The 22539-nt window shown below is 44.5% G+C and overlaps 2 protein-coding genes across 3 annotated transcripts in view; one reads left to right on the forward strand and one right to left on the reverse strand.

Annotated features, from left to right (window-relative positions):
• DGKQ (diacylglycerol kinase theta) overlaps positions 1-8392 on the reverse strand; it is a gene marked incomplete at its 5' end in the record, with an annotated part of 72687 nt that extends 64295 nt beyond the window's left edge. Inside the window, one exon of the mRNA XM_080986734.1 lies at positions 8056-8392. Within this exon, the coding sequence (XP_080842860.1) occupies positions 8056-8392 (337 nt within the window). The remainder of the gene's footprint in view (positions 1-8055) is intronic.
• Positions 8393-10095: 1703 nt separating this feature from the next.
• On the forward strand, positions 10096-21559 carry LOC308466268 (ciliary microtubule inner protein 2B-like). 2 transcript variants are annotated; one of them, XM_080987028.1, is made up of 6 exons: positions 10096-11200; positions 11245-12180; positions 14415-14614; positions 16523-16704; positions 17330-17531; positions 20833-21559. In XM_080987028.1, exons 2-6 carry the CDS (start codon positions 12149-12151, stop codon positions 20928-20930), a joined length of 714 nt encoding a protein of 237 aa, XP_080843154.1. In that variant the 5' UTR covers positions 10096-11200; positions 11245-12148; the 3' UTR covers positions 20931-21559. The 2 variants fall into 2 exon arrangements, with proteins under 2 accessions (XP_080843154.1, XP_080843153.1); XM_080987027.1 differs by lacking the exon at positions 10096-11200 and having other exon boundaries at positions 11208-12180.
• The last annotated feature ends 980 nt before the right edge of the window (positions 21560-22539 follow it).

Below are 22539 nucleotides of genomic sequence, written 5' to 3' on the forward strand. Positions count from 1 at the left end.
ACCAGGTAAAGCTTGACAGAAATCTGCACAGAAACTGCCTATCTAATTTACCATAGGAACATATAGACATCAAAACCAAGCTCATGATTGACTTCTAAATTGTGGGTTGACTGTGTGGCAAAGACCTTTTATAGCTGTGTTTCTTAGAAAACCAGAAGTAAAAATAGCTATTTCTAACCTAATGTTCATTCAATCGACATTGGGTGTATGCTTCCAGGGAGGGGAAGACTTAGCCTGCGTGGAAAGTAACAACTGCTACAAGATTTAATGGCACAAGCAGGCTTCACTCTGAGCACTGAGTGTAGTCCATCTTCCCATTTGGATGGATTTGGCCCATGGGCAGGAACTGTACTGCCCCTGTCAATTTAGTGATGCATAACTGTGCCCTGGTATGTTGCTTAGCAGTTATAGGCCACTGTTGATACCTGCCAGAGGACCTGTGGTATATGGGGGAGGCCCATACGTTTCACCAGGAAACCCCAGTTAGAAATGGAGTCAAAACTGTGGAAAAGATAAACAAGCTGTCAAGAGGCTGTGCAGAATCTGAACCACAATGGCCAAGAAAATCAAATACAATTCTAGCACAGTGGAACTAACACCAGATCCTCAGGCTTATGCATGTATGGAGGGAAACCTAATAGTCCAATATCCAGGAGCCTGAAACAACTGACTAATTGAAGCAGAAATGTTACTCACTGCGGCAGTGCTGCAACTGAACGAAGAAAGAAGTTACAGCCAAAGACGTTTAAGTGATCTCATTTCCCTCTTCAACTTCAGTCTGGGTTATTATTTGCCAATGGGGTTGCCACAACCCGAAATTTACTTAGGTTTCCAGAAAATGCACTCAGATGACTGCTAACTTTTATAAAATCTATGAGTTTTGCTCTTTTTCCCTGAAACAACAGCCAGCATTGTGGGGCAGGGGGAGATCTCCCTAGAAAATTAAGGCCTTTATAACCATGTTTGCCTCACAAAGCAAGTCATGGTATTGAGACAGAAGCATTACATGAAGTATATAAAAACTCTCGCTGGATACCTTAAGTCAGAGGTTTTCAACCTTTTTGAGTCCACAGCTCCCTTGACTGACTACATTCTTTCTGTGGCACCCCTGTGGGGCTCAGGAGTCCAGTTATGTCACCCATTGCCTGCAGAACTGGCAGCCTCTCAACCTTTTTCGAACACCCTTCCTTGTGGAGTGTTCCCTCAGCTTCCTCTCCTTTCCCCTCTCCTTGGGAGTTCTCTGGGCAACTGCTGCTGCCTGCCCTAGTCTCTGAGCTCCCCCACCCTGCCCCAAAGAGAGGTGTCTCCCAGAGGCATCATTCACCTGTGGGGCTCATAGCCAGGGCTGCTGCAATAAACAGCTGTGCAAGCCTTTGGGAGGTAGAGACGCAAGAGGGCATAAGAAGAGGGATGGAAGGAAAGAGGGACAGTGGCCAGTGTTGCCTGCAGCACCCCTGGCCATCATTCAAGGCACCCCAGGGTGCCACAGCACACTGGTTGAAAATCTCTGCCTTAAGTGATAAAATGTATTAGCAGTGATCATAGGACCTATATCCAAATTGAAAAATTTTGCATGTTACTGGCCCTAGACTTCTCTCAAATTTACTTTTCTGGTTCCTACAGAAACTGTCGGCTCTCCTGAAGAAATCCTTTGGCATGAAGCTCCCAAAAACATACAGTTGATCAGTTTCGGTAATCAAGAGAAAGTAGTAAGATGATTTCCTGGAATTGCAGTCCTCTTTTCAACAAGCAGCCTTTGAACTCAGAACTCAGGGATGAGGACCAGATCAAGAGAGAACTGGACACTCTTCACAAATATTGTATGTGTGATAAATAATGGGATTATGCTCAAACCTAACTATCTAACAGCACAGGAATTTTAGCAGTATTTTCACAAAGGTGTCAAAATTCTCGATTATCACATTGGATATCACTTATGAGTTCATGGTTGAATCATCACTTTCCTTACTGCTAGTTAAGTGAATCAACTTTCAACGGATCAGTGAAAGAAGGTCTATGGCAGGTTCAAGCAATAATGGAATCAAGCGTAACTAAAATAAATGGGGGGGGGAACATGTTGGGGAAATTAATTTGTACAGAGCAACTTCAAAAGGTGGAGGGATCCAAGTCAAAAAGAAAACTAATCTATCAGTGTTAGAAACTTAGATATATAAGCTAGTTATTTGCCAAATGGCATCTTAAACCAAGGTTACAGTCATCAAAATGAAATATCCATATCTCCTAGCCATGCCTAGATGAAAAACATTATATATGACCAGATCTAATGGTGAGTCATTGTAAATACTGAAGAAAATTGATGGAACAGACTTAGAGATGGAAGCATACAAGTCCAACCAAGTAGGCTGAGCTGTGTGTATTGCTATTTGCTCCAGAACTCTTTGTAATGAGAAATAGTAATTGATCTTGTTTATTTTTTCTAACTTATGGATAAAGTTTTCAGAGATGTAAAAAAGATTAAAATTAGGTTAAAATGTAGCCCATTTCAGTAGCAGTCCTGAAAAAGCATTCCTGAACATTTTCAAAGTACTTTAAAACAAACTGTATGCCTAAACTTTGTTTTAATTTGCTCTGAGTCAAAAATCCCACAAAGCTTTAGCTAGTAGATGAACTCAAAAGTGCAATTATGCAGTCAAAATTGCTATTTCTTAACTGCAAATGTTCACCTCAAATACTTTATATCCATTGTTTAAAACATTCAGAGCATAACCACACTGAGCAGACATTTTATGATGACTTTTCCTCTAGCCAAGGACCATTTATAATGAATGTAATTTATCAAGGTGTGTTGGAAAGAAAGAACTACAGTCTTATGAAAGAGACAGAAATTGGATTATTGACTAAAATGGGACCAGGGATGAAAGGGAAAAAGCTGTGTAAAAGGCCATTAGAAGTATGACATTCTTTACAAAAGAGACTAATACTAGTAAAAAGGTAAAGGGACCCCTGACCATTAGGTCCAGTCGCGGACAACTCTGGGGTTGCAGTGCTCATCTCACTTTGCTGGCCGAGAGAGCCGGCGTACAGTTTCCGGGTCATTTGACCAGCCTGACTAACCCGCTTCTGGCGAATCAGAGCAGCGCACGGAAACGCCATTTACCTTCCCGCCGGAGCAGTACCTATTTATCTACTTGCACTTTGACGTGCTTTCATACTGCTAGGTTGGCAGGAGCAGGGACTGAACAACAGGAGCTCACCCAGTCGTGGGGATTCGAACTGCCGACCTTTTGATCAGCAAGCCCTAGGCTCAGTGGTTTAGACCACAGCGCCACCCGCGTCCCTCATCTATGGGTCAATATTTCAATGTTTATCAGCTAAAGATGGGACTAGAAAACAAGGAAGGAAAGATCTACTGAACATGTTCATGATAAGTATATTACTGCTTTGCATTGAAGTAATGATTAAGGCAAGCAATAACATATCACCTTTACATCAAGACTTTCCTTTGTTATTTATGATAAACATTTTTGTGTAATCTTCTGTAAGTGAGTTCGCATAAGATTCTCTCTCTTCTCACATGCAAATAGGCACTTCAGTGTTCTTGGTTTAAACTTCTTCCAAATTAGTTGATGCAAAAGAACTCCTGGTTGGTGCATAAACACACACACACTACTGCATTGCTCAATTATACCTAGCTATACAGTATATGACTCATTCCCTGGGTTCCGTACCTAGCTCACACCCTCTTTTTTATGTAATATGGATATGAGCAATGCTTAATCACAGTGCCACTCTAAATCTTTAAGTAAAGTATGTCACCCTTCTGTATGCGACCTTTGTGCTCAAGGCCATCTTATGATGTCTGCATCTTAGCAAGTTAGAACAGATCAGTGTGGCGTGGCAAGATGTTTAGACCCTAATGCATCAAGAACAAACAGGGACAACAGCTGCTTCCTCCAAAGGAAAGGGAAGGAAACAGCCCTGCAGACTCAGAAATTATGCATAGCATAAAAGTTCAATTAGGCTCAATGTGTCCAATAACTTGCTTTACACTCAGGATACAAGGTAGGTAAGAGAAGCAAGTCTCAAAGCCAAATGATCCTTCCCCTTTTTATCATGGTCCCTTACTGTATGGAGAAAAAAGCAAATTATCTGGGGAGATCTTACTCTCAATAAACTGGCTCCCACCTCAATAAAGACCAAGTAGCAAAGTATCATATTGAACAGGCTCTAACAGCTGGGTGGAAGAAAAAGGATCTTTACCTGAAACTAACAAGGATGTCAAAACCATGTTTCAGAAAGAAAGTATAATCTAGACAGGATGGAATGCATGCCACAGTGAAAATAATCCAAGTTCTGAATAAAGGATAATTAAGTTCTTTGTTCAGAATAACCTTCAGGTTGTTCAGTATTTATTTCAACTATAAAATGTAGGTTTCTGGTGGAAGGCAAGAGAAAGACAAACAACAGAAGTGTTATACCCTGGCCAGTGGAGTTGTGCCCAAAAAGGCACAGAGAAAGTCCATTGTGGCGACTGTAACCTGGGTTTAAGGTGCCACTTGGCAATTACCTTATATATCACAGTTTCTAACACTGGGCGCCCTTCCTATGCATATAAGAAGCGGCCTCTACAGGCATACTGGCGTCTGCACAGAGTTTTTCCATGCAAAGGTGTTCCTGACTGGTCCAATATCCCCATTCATATGAAGGAGCTCTATGCATGTACATCAGTACATGCACAGAACCTCTTGCCATGTGCACCAAATGCATGGCATGGCTAGCATGCACAGCAGAGGGGGGCACAACCCTATTCCCCCTTCTCTCTTCTCCTTTAGTGAAACCAACACCATTTGCGTAAGTTGACCTACCAGCCTCCAAGATGGAAGAATAGCAGGCCATGAACAGGAGGCAATTTTACCACAGAAAACCACAGTAAACAATGGACACTAAGGAACAACTCTTCAGCCCACCAACAGCAGTCCATCTGCATGGAAGGACCAAGACCCTGCCAGTCCCAAAAGACTTAAGTGCACACAGAAGGGGTTTAACACTTACACCCTTTGTAAGCATCTCTTCATCTCTGACCCCTCAAAAAGAGAGTAAGTCCCACAGTAAGAGTAAGCAAGTCACAGAAAACCATAAATGTTGCACCAGATCACCAGCCTATGTATTCTAATCTACCTGTGGCTGGCAGTTTCTTGAGTAATCAAATCTAACACAACCAGCTTCCACGGAATGACTTTCTCTGAGATGATGTGACTACCGTATTTTTCGCCCTATAGGGCGCACCGGCCCATAGGGCGCACCTAGTTTTTTTGGGGGGGGGAAATAAAGGGGAAAAAATTATTTCCCCCCCAGGCGCCTGAGCTTCCCCCGACCCCAGCCCCCAGAACAGGCTGCTAACTCCCGCCGGGCTCCCAAGGCTTGCGGATAGCTTCCTGAAGCCTGGAGAGTGAGAGGGGTCGGTGCGCACCGACCCCTCTCGCTCTCCAGGCTTCAGCGAAAGCCTGCATTCGCCCCATAGGACGCACACACATTTCCCCTTCATTTTTGGAGGGGAAAAAGTGCGTCCTATAGGGCAAAAAATACAGTAGTTTGTTTCTGGCAACAGAGAGGAAACTATGATAAAGGACTCAGCTGCTAAGTTTCTAACTGCCAGGCAACTTTTCAGGAGACAAATGTACACAGGTCTCACTACCCAAACACAATGCATTCTCAGGAAATTGTTTGTTAGGCGAATGTTTGCACAAGAAGTTGACAATTTCCATTTATCCCTATGGGGAAATTTCTAATGCGTTCCCAACCACAGAATTTTGGCCCCAAAACGATGAAAAACCCAGAAAAACCCTCTGAAACCTTGCAAAAGGCAAACAAGGAAGGGTAAAATGCTCTCTTATTTGTCCAGTCTCTCCACGTCCTCCCTCCCACCATGGTTTCTGGTGAAATGGCTACACACAGGTCTGCCTGTTTGGATATCTGAACCAGTGGTGTGTACAGCAAGGTTTGGGTACTAATTCCTCGTGTTTGGATAAGTGAATTTTCATATAACGAGTGCTTGGATAACGGGACCTGCAAGTACTGGCAAGCCTATTAAGAGGGAATTCCCTTATAGCTGTGGTGCAACAGGAAGGTTTTTCCCAGGGCAAAACGAAGTGATGAGGAAAGCTTCATTTGATAGACCTCAAGATGTCAAGACAAAGAAATCTGGTCAGGAATATATACACACACATAGACATAGCCACCTCTATAAGGGAAAGTCCCTGGCATCTGGATCTATGGCAACCCAGTAAGTTTTTAGGTAAAGGTACCCCTACCCGTACGGGCCAGTCTTGACAGACTCTAGGGTTGTGCGCTCATCTCACTCTAAAGGCCGGGAGCCAGCGCTGTCCGCAGACACTTCCGGGTCACCTGGCCAGCGTGACAAGCTGCATCTGGTGAGCCAGCGCAGCACACGGAACGCCGTTTACCTTCCCGCTAGTAAGCGGTCCCTATTTATCTACTTGCACCCGGGTGTGCTTTCGAACTGCTAGGTTGGCAGGCGCTGGGACCGAGCGACGGGAGCGCACCCCGCCGCGGGGGTTCGAACCGCCGACCTTTCGATCGACAAGTCCTAGGGGCTGAGGCTTTTACCCACAGCGCCACCCGCGTCCCCTAGTAAGTTTTTACCGGCACATAAATGGCACGAACAGCTTCACCCGAATGATACCAACCTGTTAGGCAACTATTTAAGTAACAGAAGCCCCACCTTGGCAATCTTACAAGGGAAAGTGATTTGCATTTGCTGCTGCTGCAACAGGAAAAGCTTTTCCTAACACAGAGATGAATCAGAATCGTAGAGTTGGAAGGGGGGGGTCTAAGGGTCATCTAGTACCACCCCCTGCAATGCAGGAATCTGAACATGCAGCCCCCCATCCAATCCGAAACCACACCGGGCCCTGCAAATGTGCTAGCAGTTTCATTGCCAGAGGAAGGGGGGGGGGGACCCCACACTGAGAGGCTGGTTTAAGACAAAACAAGAACCACCAGGAAGGGAAATGTTGGCAAACCTACAAAAGGAAGTCCTTTGCATCTGCTGCTGGTATGGAGATCAAGTGACTGAGAAAGCTTCACCAGCTGCATTTCTGCCTGCTCGCAGGCACAGGAGCTCTTGCAAATCGAGAGTGTGTGTCTGTTGCCTAACCCTTTCTCTTGAGGACAGGCTGCCACTCACCCAAAATAGGAAGAAAAATGAAATCTGTCCCTAACACACACATACACCCACCCAAAACCACATTTCTCCTATTGATAACACCCCCATCAGGAGTTGTGAGATTAACGTTCTCGCTTTTATTATGTATCATGTGTGTCTCTATGTGTGTGTGTGTGTGTGTGTTGCATTTGTATGTTGTGAACCGCCCTGAGATCTTCAAGTGGAGGGCAGCATACAAAATAACTAACTAACTAACTAACTAGATAGATAGATCAATCAATCAATCCAGGGTCTCACACATACACACATAACCACATCAGCTCATTTGGCAGAGCAGGAGACTTTTAATCTCAGGGTCACGGCTTCAAGCGTCACATCAGGTGAAATATTCCTGCATTGCAGGGGGTTGGCCTAGATGACCCTTAAGGTCCCTTCCAACAATTCTATGATTCTTCTATGGATAATTTCCCCGATACGGGTCATGAGGAGATTATTCTTGTTTTTATCATGTATTCCGTGCATACGTGTACATAGTATTCATATGTTATGAACCACCTGAAGTCTTCGGGTGGAGGTCGGCATACCAATAGACATATTGATTAATTCAGGGTCTCACGTGTAACACACGAAAAAAACCCACATCTCTTCTATTGCTAATTCCCCCACTAGGGGTCATGAAGAGATTCACGTTCTTGTTTATTATTATGGATGTGTGTGTGTGTGTGTGTGTGTGTGTGTGTGTGTGGTATCTGTATGCTGCGAACCGCCCTGAGATTTTCGTCTGGAGAGCGGTATACAAATTAATTAATCGATCGATCGATCGATCAATTTGCAGGAGTCTCCCTCCCACACGCACGCGCGCGCGCGCTCCCGCTTTCCCCCTCCCTCCCCCAGGAGCCCGCCTTTACCTTCGCACAGGTACCCGGCCAGCCCCCAGATGAAGTCGGTGCAGTAGTGGCAGAAGGTGGGCTTGGTGAGGGTCACCCTCTTGAAGCAATGCCCGGGCGCGTTCCCACGAGACGCCGCTTGTTGATGCTGCTGCGGCTGCTGCTGCTGCTTGGGCGACGCGGGCGGCGTCCGCCGTTGCTGGTGCAGCGACGAGGCGGAGGACGACGACGAAGACGACGACGTGGTGGTGGTGGGTAGCGAGCGGCTCTTTCCCCCTCTGCCTATGAGGGGGCTGGCGGAGGGGCTGGAGCCCCGGCTGCCGCCGCCGCCGAGCAGGGCGTGAGCTCCGTCTGCCATGCTCGCCCGGCTCTGAGGGAAGCCGCGGCTCGGGGTCCTCCGCCTCGAGAGAGCGTGCGCATGAGCTGCCGCGTCTTTGTCTCTCCCTTTTCCCCCTCAGGGGCGCATCGTGAGGAGACGGGTGGCGGCGGGCGGGCAGGCAGCCCCTCTCTTGCGAGACTTCCGCCGCGCTGCCAGGGGAAGCCGGAGGCGGCAGCGGCGGCTGAGGAGGCGGCCTGAGGGAGGAGGAAGAGGAGGGGAGGGGAGGGACGCAGAAGGGCGGCGCTTCAGCGGCCGCCGCAACCGCCTCATGGCGGGCTGGCGGGCGGCGTGGGCGAGAGTCCCTCTCCCTCCCTCCCTCCCTCTCTCTCCTTTTTCAATTTTTTTTTATTGGTTTTCACAACATTATAAACAAACACATAAGACAAACAAACATAAACCATAGCCTTATTGGAAATTACACTTGTTAACGTTGTTAAGTGACTTCCTCGCTTCCCCTTGGTTGAATTTCATTGCATGTCCTTTTAACGGTTTTCCAAATCACAGTTCTTCTAAAACGTTAACATCCTTAGGTCTGCTAACATCCTTAGGATTGTAGCCTTTTTATGGCTGTATTTCTTCAGGATGCTAATGTTTAAGTCAAATTTCATAAGTATTGGGATTTGGAAAACCGTTAAAAGGACATGCAATGAAATTCAACCAAGGGGAAGCGAGGAAGTCACTTAACAAAGTTAATAAGTGTGATTTTCAATAAGGCTATGGTTTATGTTTGTTTGTCTTGTGTGTCTGTTTGTTTATAATGTGAAAACTAATAAAAAAAATTTGGGGGGGTAACATTAACATCCTTAGATCTTCACAGTATGAAATTAAACATATTAATTCGACACTTAACATAAATAAAATCCTGAGCCAATTAAGTATCTGCAAGCTGTTTTCAGTCAGTTTAACATATTTAACTAAGTAATCGTTAAATTTAATCCATTCTTCCTGATACTCCTCCTCCTTCTGGCCGCAGTCTCTTCCGGTTAGGTCGGCTAGCTCCGAAAAATCCATCATCTTCAACTGCCATTCTTCTATCGCCTCTCTCTCTCTCTCTGGCGAGAAAGGGCCGATGGAACTCCTCGCTCCAAGACGACTGCAGTCCTGACGAACTGCTTAGCATCCCCTCCAGCCAGTGCAGCATCTTAATGTAGTGATTTCCCCCTCTGCATCCCTTTCATAACTCTATTTTTATAAATCATTTGTCCATCCATAGTTCAAATTTTTACTACAGGTTTTCTGTCAATCCTACCAATCTTTACAATAGCTTTTCAACTAAATTATAAACTTCCCCTATTCTTTATTAAAGAGGTCCTCTTCCTGGTTTCTAATTCTGCCTGGAAGCTTTGCCATCTCGACGTCGTTCATCAGTTTTGTCTGCCACTCTTCTTTGGTCGGAGTTGTAGACCCTTAGGATCATCTAGTCCAACCCCCTGCAAAACACAGTCAGTCCCAGCCAAAGCAGCAGGGCTCCATCAGTGCGGGATTTCCGTACAGTGGTACCTCAGCTTACAGACTCCGCTAACCCAGAAATAGTACCTCGGGTTAAGAACTTTGCTTCAGGATAAGAACAGAAATTGTGCTCTGGCGGTGCGACAGCAGTGGGAGGCTCCATTAGCTAGAGTGGTACCTCAGGTGAAAACACTTAGACGTCCTATTGTAGAATAAAAATAATAATTTTACTATTTATACCCCACCCACCCATCTGACTGCATTGTTCTTAGCTACTCTGAGAGACTTCCAACATATATAAAAAACATAATAAAACATTAATCGTTAAAAAAAATAACTTCCCTATACATGGCTGCCTTCAGATGGCTTTCAAGGGGTGGGATAACGCCAAAGCCTCCAACATTTCTCTGATGAAAATAGGGACAGCCTAAGGAAAAGCGGGATCAAATCAGAAAAAGGGATGGCTTCTGTAAATCTGGGACTGTCCCTGGAAAATAGGGGCACTTGGGGGGGTCTTGGTTAGAGCGCTCTGCTCCGCCGCCACAAAAGGAAGCCTTGGTTGCCCCTCATGGAGGCGTTCCTCAGGTATAAAGACCCGCAGCAGCATTCAAGGCCTTTGGGAGATTATTATTATGTAATTATTTATACCCCACATTTCCCTCCTGGCAGGGACTAAAGGAGGCTGACGGGTAAAAATGAGAACACCTTAAAAACATTCCCTTGGGGGGGGGGGAGAGATGACAATTTTTTAAAAGCAATTAAATAAATAGCTCTCTTGGTTAAGTATGAGACTCCTGATCTCAGGATCTTGGGTCCGAGCCCCACATTGGGCAAAAATATTCCTGCCTTGCAGGGGGGTCAGGCTAGATGACCCTCGTGGTCTTTTCATTTTCTTCAATTTCACTTTTAATTTGTATACCGCCATTTCTACATTGCAATACACAAGGCGGTTTGCAGCAACAAAAGGTGCACACACCTTAGAATAATCTGATCCAATACGAAAACTGTACAATTCTATTAGTTAGTTGGCATCCATCTGCCTTGAGAGACACCTCGGGGGTGAAGTCAAACCACTGTGTTGGCAGCACCAAAGTGACCTCCCTGGGGTGCAAGCCTGGGCAGTGTGGATGGAGGTCCTGGGCTGCCCAGACAAGACCCCGCTCTCAGCCTCTCTGATGGGTCCAAAGGAAAGCAGAGCAATAGGTTTGGCACCAGCTTGGATGCAAGAGTTTCCGGAAAGAGGCATACAAGGCACCATCCAACAGTCTTAGGGACTCCACTCCAGATTTGTGAAGGGTTTACTCCTTAGCCTTTGCTTCTCCCACAAGACAGTGGGAGGTTTGGGATCAGCTGGGATCAGATATCCCACAAGGCAGTGGGAGGTTTGGGATCAGACACCGTGCTCTGACCATCTCTCCAGCTTGTCACCTTTAACAGACTGCAACCTTTTTTCCTAGGTCAACTCTAAAGACTACCTTTCTCCTTTCACTAACCAAGGGCTGGAGGAGGGGCCCCATCCACTTGCTGTCTGCCCCAGAGCCCCTCTCCATAATGGGCTATTATCTTCCTTTTGTTTTCTTAATGGCTCATCTCCCAGGCAATTACCACATCAGTAGACTGGCCTGGATTATATTTTAACCCTTGCTGGATCCAGAGCTTCAGGGGGCTTGATGAAATTCTAACAGCTACTGGACTCACAAATTTAGGGTGTCATGCACCCACAAACTCATAAGAATCTTTTCACAGAAGTATACCTTTTTCCAGCCCCAGCCCCCCACCCCAAACTGATCCTAGGGTCATTGAAGCAAATACTTAACCACTCATATTATACTTACTAGATGCACTGTTGGGGATGACTACATTTATATAGGTGATGTCCAAAGTTATAAACAGAGTAGACCCCTTAACTCCAGTGATTTCAATGGGTCTACTCTGAGTATTACTAACATTGGTTTCACCCCATGTGTTTTTAAGTCATGGTTTGAATGAGTGGTTAAAAACCCCACGTTTGTTTTGGAAAATCAAGCGACGTACTTTGCTGCCAACATAATGTGCAGGCTGGCAGTGTTACATTTTCCACGTTTTATTTACTCTAGCCCCAGCTGAGTTGAGTAGCTATAGTGACAAAACTTAGGTGCCCAAGCGTTGCTATTACACAAGCAAAGGGAGCCTAAGATATGCTTGACATTTCTCATTCCTGGGCTGCGCTTGAAGTGAAGGAACAATTGCTGCCTGCCAGTCTTCTAATCTCAGATACTTAAAACCCTCCTTGGATCAGCAGAACTAATGCTTTCATACAATTCTTTCTACATACCAGGGTAAGGGCTTAAAACTAAACTTTTAGAACACCAGCAATTTGCAAAGAAAATATTTCTTCCCAGTCCACGGGGCTATTGATAGCCTGTCAGTTTCTACTGAAAGCCGATTAAATCTTGAGTGAAGATAAATCAGGGCTGGAGGGAAACATGCAAACAGATCCAAAAACAGGGCACATTAGAAATTACTTTTTTTTTCAGCTGTCACTACTCTTCAACCAGACTTTGGGGGGAGGGACTACTGAAAATTGTTTAATTAAATGGGGTGCACCTCGCATACCGATAAGCTGATTATCACACACTGTTGTGGCACGCAGTAAGAAGTTGTTTACTGCTTCCCTCTCCAAATTTCTGATCAGGAGCAGCAAGTTGGAAAAATTCTTCACGTTGCTCCTCAGGATATTATACCTCGCTAGCGTGGTGAGCACAGGCACGTCATGGCTAATGGTATTCTGTATGAATCACCCTTTGCTTTGAGGACTTGTGAGGATACATGGGGCTCCTGCAGTTTCTTTGCTCATTACACTTGCTTTATTGGGGTAAACTGCATTGTAGCTCCTTCCTGCACTGCTTGGATAACTTGAAAAGCCCACACCGGTTCCTTTCTCTGCCGGTTTTCCCAAGAAGCGACGCTGATTGCAGGGAGGAGCATCGGTGTGGGCTCCTTCCTGTGTCGTCCAAGGATTCTCAAGAACCCTTGAGGAAAGTCAGCAAGGAACTACACTACAGCAATTCCCATAGGTAAAGGTAAAGGGACCCCTGACCATTAGGTCCAGTCGTGGCCGACTCTGGGGTTGCGGCGCTCATCTCGCTTTACTGGCCGAGGGAGCCAGTGTACAGCTTCTGGGTCATGTGGCCAGCATGACTAAGCCGCTTCTGGCGAACCAGAGCAGCGTACGGAAACGCCGTTTACCTTCCCGCTTGAGCGGTACCTATTTATCTACTTGCACTCTGACATGCTTTCGACCTGCTAGGTTGGCAGGAGCAGGGACCGAGCAATGGGAGCTCACCCTGTTGCAGGGATTTGAACCGCCGACCTTCTGATCTGCAAGTCCTAGACTCTGTGGTTTAACCCACAGCGCCACCTGCATCCTAGCAATTCCCATACCATGAACACAACAAGAGAAGAGGCCCTGAAGTTATTCCATGTGGGCAGAAGATGACGCCTGCCTCAGGAGGGACATGCTATCATGTTTTCAACACAGCTGTTTGTTTAATGTTGTTGCAAGGCTTGCATGCCACCCCCAATCTCTGCCAAGCTATAGCAAGTCTCTAGGGCTACCAGGTGGTTTCTCAGGGTCGTGTTTCCATTGGGAATCAAGATGGGGCAGAGGGAGCAGGGGTGGGGTCTAGGGTGGAGGTGAGGCCTAGGGAGAATCCAAGCGAGGCTTGAAGGACCCTATTCCATCCTAACCCTACAAGGCCCATCATCTCTGGTCACTGGCCATGCTGACTGGGGCCAAAAGAGGTTGGAATACAGTGACACGGAGGGAAAGTGATTCCCATTCCCCTTTTCTCTAAAGATACACTGAACAGGAAAAAAATATGAAACAGGAGCATCGTACTGGCCTGCTGGTCAGGGGGGCTTTGTTAGCTGTAGTTGCCTGTGAGATAGATATAGATATAGATATAGATATAGATATAGATATAGATATAGATATAGATATAGATATAGATATTACACACACATCCTTTATTGAAAAATAAAAAGTACACAATTACAAGTGCACACGGTAAGATAAGACACAAAAAGATGAAGAAAAAAGAAATAGTACCCATGTAGAAAACAAAACAGAACTAAAATAATGTAGACATTACCAAAGAAAAGAAAAGAATGTTATTGTGGTTAACCAGACCTCAATCTAATACAGTATTTATAAAAATGAATTTCAAATATTGTTAAATTCATCCATGGCAAGCTTACGTTTGTACTCAACTTGTTCATGTGCAGCGAGTTTCTGCATATCTTCCATCATTAAAGAGAGCTGCATTTTTATTTGTCCACTTCTCCAATACCTGTCTTTTTGCCGTAGTAAGGGCACGGGGAGTCCATTCATATTGCCCCTTTGTTAGATTCCATGTGTTGGGTATATAATTCACAATGATATTTTCCTCTGCTAATTTAAGATTATTCCTGTAGTTCTCTGTTGAGGATAGACTTAATGGTGCACAGCATTCTGACACAGCATATGAAAAGTTCACTACTGAGCCTTATCGTCTTCTTTTTCTTCTTCCAGATATACAGGTTTCATTCCAAATCTTGAAAGCATTATTGGGGAAACTTACGGCAATGCCACCAGAAAGCTGCTTGCCCGTCAGGCAAAGTTGCTGCGGTTAAGCCACACTGCTGCTGACACACCTGAGCACAGAAATCTTCTCGGACAGCCATGTGGTCATCATTATACTCAGCAGGCAGGAGGCAGAAATACTGCATATGGTATGACAACTGTCCTTAAGATATGATTCAATACATTTCAGAAAATTATAATGAAGAATACCCCCTGCCCCAGCATCAATAATTCCTAAGAACATGAGAAGAGCAGTGTTGGGTCAGACCAATGGTCCACGTGGTCCAGCAACTAGTATTCAGAAGCATAAAGACGTAAAACATAGCCTTATCCTCCATGGATCCCGCTTTTTAAGGGTGGTACTACACATGTAATCAGGGGTGGAGGAAGGGGGGCGGACCACCCCTGGTGTCATCACTGAGGGGGTGGAACTGTGTGGCGTTATCTCCTGTTCCACTCACAACATGTAGGATTGTTGGTGCTATGTATTTATTGCATAAGGAGGGAACCTTTCTTCTGTCAAACAAAATCAAATACGAAATTGCATAGTACATCAACTATCAAGCACCATCAAATGTTGAAATCGATTGCCGCTTTTCTTCTGTTTTACCCCTCTGAGAGCCAGTGTGGTGTAGTGGTTAAGAGCGGTAGACTCGTAAACTGGTGAACCGGGTTCGCGTCTCCGCTCCTCCACACGCATCTGCTGGGTGACCTTGGGCTAGTCACACTTCTCTGAAGTCTCTCAGCCCCACTCACCTCACAGAGTGTTTGTTGTGGGGGAGGAAGGGAAAGGAGAATGTTAGCCGCTTTGAGACTCCTTAGGGTAGTGATGAAGCGGGACATAAAATCCAAACTCTTCTTCTTCTTCTCTGCATACTCAATATCCAAATATGCCATCTATTTTGGTAGCAAGTTAGACATCGGCACAGGTTATTTTACAGTGGTACCTCGGGTTAAGAACTTAATTTGTTCTGGAGGTCCGTCCTTAACCTGAAACTGTTCTTAACCTGAGGTACCACTTTAGCTAATGGGGCCTCCCGCTGTGGCGTGATTTCTGTTCTTATCCTGAAGCAAAGTTCTTAACCCGAGGTACTATTTCTGGGTTAGCGGAGTCTGTAACCTGAAGTGTCTGTAACCTGAAGTGTATGTAACCTGAGGTACCACTGTACCTTGAAAGTGCTTCTGATGGGATATCGGGAAGAATCTGAGGAGAAAGTGTGGGGGGGGGGAGAGAGAGGGAGAATGAAAACCAAGACATTATCTTTCACCTGATAAACCAAGGTTTTTCCAAACTTAAGAGTCATGTGGGCATGCTTCCTCTTCCATATTCCCTCATGCATCTTAATGCAACATTTTCAGAGTTTGTTAATGTACCATTTCTTGTTACATCAAAACTGTGGTTTATGCTTTGACTGCAATGGTAGTTTGCAAACCAGGATCAAACCAAGTTCTGCAATCCTGGTTTACGGTCAGAGCTTAAACCACAGTTTCCCGTTTTTTTACATAATAGGAAACCTTGGTTTAACAAACTCCAGAAAGATTATCAGATCACACGCATTGCACCTGAACTGGGTCTAGATATGTAATTTTTGATTCTTTGAATTCAAATAATTCATTTGAAGGATATCTTTGGGCAGTCATGCCATGTACCCTGTGGAAATCTACAATAAATAAGTTGAAAAAGGTTATTTCCCCCCATTTCATAAAGAGAAAATCATACCGTGGTTCAATTCCACTTTCCCTTGGAATAAAGAGAGAATGAAAATTACCATAATATCCCCAGTTCTAACCGTGTGCAACACACATTTCCAACAATAGTGCAAAGCCACCTGACATTAATAGGAAAGTGCATGAGAGACTGAGAACCTTTATAAGGAAAATGAAATAGGAAGTAAGAGGACGCCAACCCGCTGAATTGTCTGTCTTAAGATGACAAGCAAGAATAAAATTCCAACATTAAGCCTTATTATCTAGGATTAAAGCAATCCCTTCCTGATTTCAAATGCATGTTCAGCTTTTATCTCAGTGACTGTTGCAAACTTCCATCCCTGTCCCAGAATACCCACCAATGAATACCAATCACCATCTGTTTACACGAAGACCTCTGTATGACTGCGATCCTTCAACTGCTTCAGCTGTTCAGACAATTGAAAGAGCAAAGGCAGACTTAAAACCACCACCAAAACCAGACAAGACAAGACAACTCACCCTAACAAAGCCAGGAGACAAGACAGTTATGGTATGTAGGTTTCAGGCATTACTATGACTTTCACATACTCCAGAAAGTATCAGTGCTATTTGGTTTTGATGATACGCATCTAGGACTTCAGGGCTCCTCTGACTTAAGTCAATGGCTCAATCTAGATACACACTAAACCATTCTTTGGCATTATGCAAACAAGTTATCAAGTTGTGACATCTCCCTCTCTTCTCCTGCACTAATAACTTCCTGGGCCTGGGCAAACCACAGTTCAGGGCAACATCTGATCTGGCAAATAAAAGTTTGCATGAGCCCTTCAAATCAGGATTAGGAACCAGTGTTTGATTCTGGCTTCCTTTCTTAGTTCACAGTGTAAGAACAAACCATTGTTTTGCCAGTTCAGATGTGACATGAAACTGTAGTTTGTCAAAACCCAAGAAAGTCTTCATGAAAAATAAGGGAAGCGAGGAAGGATTTGAAGGCTGGGGGGGGGGGCGGGCAGAGATGATGTCACATTATGTTCTGGAAGGGGTCCAGGCAAAAGGGGCAGCAAGAGAGATTGAGCAGAATACCTTAAGACTTTTGGACAACTGAAGATGTTAGAGCCGGAGGAGAGAAGGCCAGTGTGTCATAATTTTACTCTGAATTATTTCTGTCATGACAGATTTCTTCTTCTGCAACACCTGGTTGGCCCTCTGACAAGAAAATATTGGGTACCACCATTCCGGAGTCAGTCAGAGTTCAAAAAGCAGAGGGTGAACAAACTTCTACTCCCAAGAAGAGAGATGCTATTCAAAAAAGTTTCGGAAAGCCCATATACAGAGCTGATAGGGGTTTCCCTCCATCTTACACTGGCTACATCCCAGGTATGTTTCCCCACCCGCCCTTAGCCTAAATTTGTGGTTCCATTTGCGTTAATCCATCCACATTAAAAGAAAAAGAAAAACACCCTTAATCTATTTCGCTAGAGAAGATTAAAAGCAAACCCGGAAATAAAGTATATCTAGGTCATTTCATCTGCCCCTTTAATCTCCCAGTTATAAGCTATTAGGTAAAGTGGAAACATTGCCTGGGCATATGCAGATCCAATCCTTAGCGAATTGCATTTTGCAAAGAGGTTAAAGGGCAATTTCACAAATGAAAATCGAGACAGTCTGTATGGAGGCTGTCTTGACCCTGTGTTGGGTCACACACAGAAGCAAAGAACTTCAATAATGAAGGATTTTCATGATCAGATTCCAAAGTCGTTTGCTTAAGCACCTAGAGAAGATCCGAGATGGTGTCCAAAGTTGTACCTGTTTTATAGTTGTCCTGGCTACTGCTCCTTTCCTACTGCTGGAGAAGATATAACTTTTAAATATAAGTTTGGTTTTGACATAAGTACCATAGTTTCATGTGACTGGAACTAGCCTTAAGATTGCATGACCCCTCCTCCTCTCATCATATGTGCTATTTCTTTCCCTTCTGGGTCTTCAGCAAAACACAGTTTGCTGTTGTGTCTGAACCAGAAAGCAAGTTTGCACTTGTTCTGAAAAGCAGGATTGTGAATCTGCTATAAAACTGAGGCTCATTCCAAGTTTGTTCTTGCAATGCCAAACCATGATTTGGTGTTATGCCTGAAGTGGGCATATGTCGAAAAGGTGGTAGTGATCTTTTTTAAATGGAAGAACCATAGCAAGAATCTACTTGTCTCTGGGGCAAAATATAGTCAAGATAAAATCTTAAAATGCCCTCTTAAGTGGGAAGTATCTGAGACTCTGAACTGGTAAGTTTAACTTTCCCCAGCTGATACCAAATATCTGGTGTAGACCAATCTTCCTACCTTATTTTAAAAGCACTGAAAGTGACATAGTACAGTACAATACTAATTGAAATCAACGTGTCCCTCCTGTAGGTTTATATTTTAAAAAGAGAAACATACACAACCATGGGAGGGGAGGCGGAGGAGACATGAAGAAAGACATTCTGGAGCAGAGAAAAATGCTTCAACAAGGCATGGTTTAGTCTGGCTTACTTTATGAAAATGTTAGCTGTGCAGTTAGGAAACAGATTTAACTCCCTGTTTACCAAAGCTCATACCTGGATTGCAGATGCGACTCAATGGCCGACACTTTAGAGGAAAGGAAATACGAGGCCTCTCTCTTAACCACAGAGAATGTTCTGTGAAGCAGAGGACAGCCTCTGTCTCTCTCAAATAGCTGCATCTTAAGAGCTTTGAGTGATATAAACCCGATAAAACAGTCACTTTTGCCACCAACGAGTAAACACTTTGGGTGGCTTGAAGAGGTGGGTAGAGGTTGTGCGGTGCAGTGGTTAGAGTACTGGACTAGGACCTGGGCAGCCAAGGTTCAAATCCCCATTCAGCCATGAAGTAGGGGAGGGATGCTGCTGAGATAGCGATAGCTGTCAACTTACAGATTTGAAAATAAGGGACCAGCAGCCTTGAAAATAAGGGACCAGCAGCCAAAATAAGGGACCTGCAGCCTCACCTGTTCCAGGCACTCCAGTCTTCCTGTCCTCCTGCAGTTAGTCAAACTCATGCTGGTAGATTCGAGAACACTGTCCAACCAACTTTGTAACCAGAGGTTCAACTGAATAGAATCTGAATCACATGCACCACAAGGCCTATGCAGCCTCAACTTAAGATAGCTCCCCGGCCTGGCTTTGCACTGCAAAGTTTGCAGCAGCACGTGCAACAAAATGGCGTCCAGCATTCAAAAAACCCCTCAGCTTGTATTAACTAGCCACACACAAGGCATGCAAGCTCCACCCCCCAGTCATTCTTAGACTTCTTATTGGGTGAGCAACACAGCCAAGCAACACAGTTGGAGCCTCCCTCCTCCCTGGCCAGCAGGGAGGGAGGGAGAGGAGCTGCTTCCTTTGAAATTTAAGGGACATCATTTAAGGGACATCCATCAATAAGGGACAGCAGTGGGACATGGCACTGGAATAAGGGTCTGTCCCTTCAAATAAGGGACACTTGACAGCTATGGGGATAGCTCACTTGGTAGAGCATGAGACTCCTCATCTTAGGATCATGGTTTTGAACCTCATAATAATAATAATAATAATAAATTTTATTTATATCCCGCCCTCCCCAGCCGAAGCCGGGCTCAGGGCGGCTAACAACACTAAAATAGTGCAACATTATAAAAACATCAAAGAATTAATTAAAATCAAAATTGATGGCAACCATAAACTAAAGTATTGTAAAGATTGCCAAAGGAGGGAGTCAGGCTGCGCCCTGACCAAAGGCCTGGTGGAACAGCTCTGTCTTGCAGGCCCTGCGGAAAGATGTCAAGTCCTGAAGGGCCCTTGTCTCTTGTGACAGAGCGTTCCACCAGGATGGAGCCGCAGCCGAAAAAGCCCTGGCTCTAGTTGAGGCCAGCCTAACCTCTCTGAGGCCTGGGACCTTCAAGATGTTTTTATTTGAAGACCGTAAGTTCCTCTGTGGGGCATACCAGGAGAGGCGGTCCCGTAGATACGAGGGTCCTAGGCCGTATTTTCATGTTGGGCAAAAGATTCCTGCACTGCAGGGGGCTGGACTTGATGACCCTTGTGGTCCTTATCCAGTTCTACAATTCTATGATGTTACATGAAGGTCAATAGGTTCAGCCTTTAGAAAAAGTGAAGCATACCTTTGAAGCCTTTTTCTCTTTTCCTAGCACTCATATCTTGAGCAGGAAGTATGGTACCTTTCTTAAGATCAAAGAAGTAGAGGCGGTACAACCATGTAAAATTGCCTAAACCTCTTACTTCTTCAGATCTATTTCTAGCAACTCATCTAGTAGGAGGTTCTTTGGAACACAGAAGAAAGTTTGCCAGGTACAGCGTAGAGCCAGCAAAAGTAAACACACATTGTTGAGGTTTCACTGCCGTAGGCTGATCACAACTCAAGTGTGCAGGACTTCAGTCTAGAACAATTAGACAGACTCTTCCTCTTCCCTCCATATTTCTTTTTCCTTTTGTATCATGTCTCTTAGATTGTAAACCATTATTACAAAATGCAAGTGCCTCAACTGCTTTAGCAGAAAGGCAGTGTGTTAAAGTAATTGGCTAGTTAGTAACTAAAAGCTCATTAATGTTCCCTTCCATGTCTGAATTTTAGTCACAAGTTACACAAAATAGCAAAATAAACAGTGAATCCTTCTGCTTCTTCAAAAACAGGTCACAAGTTCTCATTTGGAAAGACCTGGGGAGTGAGCACCAGAAACTCTCTGGAAGCAGGAAAGAGGCGGCCTTTTGTATGGACTTCTCATATGTAAGCAGGGCATGCCTAATCAAATTGCATGCCATAAATTGCCATCAGTTCAAATATATGCGTTGTCATCTGAAACATATTAAAGTTTCCCTTTCCTTTCCTTTATAAGTATACGCATAAGATAGTTTCTACCAGGGCTAAGCTGAAACTATTTTCACAATCTTCCCTCACCCACAGAAAACAAACCCTCCTTTTTATGATTTTTGGTACTCCTTGCAAAAAAGAAAAGAAAAGAAAAGAGGATGTTTCTATTTTTCTCTCTCCTATTTTTCTCTCGGACACCTTGGTAAACTATGGTTTAGCTTTCTGCAAACAAGCCTCATACTTCTGCATACACTTCTTCTTCCTGTACATGCACAGACAGAACAGCAGAAGCATTTGTGTCCATTTACAACTAACTGCATTTTATGTCTAAACCGGGACAAACTGTGGTTCATCATGACCATGGTTTGCCCCAAAGTCGTTTTCAAACCGTGGTTATGATCTCAGCTTGTTTGAAGAAACTATAATTAAAACTAATTGCAGTGCCCCATTGGGAGAAAATGACAAATCACCATTACTTTACGACAGAAAAGGATGCTTCTTCTTTTTTTTTAATGTATTTTTTAATTAAAGATTTCTTGGTTTACAAAAGTATGTGCAATGTCTCCTTTTTCAAGTTACATTTTCTACAGATCAGTTTCATTTGTTGAGACATTAGTGTTACATTAGGAAGAAAAGGGGGAAAGAGGAGGAGGGGGAAAGAGGTGGTCAGGTGGCGATGCTTCTATTTTACTTAATGTATGTGTGGGGCTTTGTGTCAGCGTCGCTTGTGCAGGTTCTCTTTACTATTTGCTTGTGTTCCTTTGGTGGTGAGAGAGGTTGGGGTTGGCCTAGGGTGTGGTTGTTTGTTTGTGACTGGCTGTGGTGAACTTTGTTTTCATGTGTGAGTGGGGTGGGTGGGTGTTTTGGATCAGGTTAGCCATATTGATTTGTATGCTGTTGGTGGATTCTTGGCATTGTCTTGTTAGGCTGTATATGTGATATAGGGGAGCCTTATTGGGGTGAAGGCATCTTCTTCTATTTGTCCCCATGTCAGTTTCAGTTTATTGGTTAGTTTTTCTAATAAAGCTGTTTCCCATACTATTTTGTACCATTGGTCCATGCTTACTCCTGACAGGTCTCTCCAGAGAAAAGGATGCTTCTGAGATCTCTATAGCTGCACTGGAAGAAACAGGGGGATGATAAAAGGGCTTGTGCTTGTACAGTGGTACCTCAGGTTACAGATGCTTCAGGTTACAGATGCTTCAGGTTACAGATTCCACCAACCCAGAAATAGTACCTTGGGTTAAGAACTTTGCTTCGGGATGAGAACAGAAATTGTGTGGTGGCAGCAGGAGACCCCATTAGCTAAAGTGGTACCGTACCTCAGGTTAAGAAAAAGTTTCAGGTTAAGAACGGACTTCCGGAACGAATTAAGTTCTTAACCCGAGGTACCACCGTACCTGGAAACTGCAATTAATCCAGAATGCGGCAGCTAGACTGGTGACTGGGAGTGGCTGCCGGGACCACATAACACCGGTCCTGAGAGATCTGCATTGGCTCCCAGTACGTTTCCGAGCACAATTCAAAGT

The sequence above is a fragment of the Podarcis pityusensis genome, assembly GCF_964106645.2.
Source record: "Podarcis pityusensis genome assembly, chromosome: 17".
Lineage (NCBI taxonomy): Eukaryota > Metazoa > Chordata > Lepidosauria > Squamata > Lacertidae > Podarcis > Podarcis pityusensis.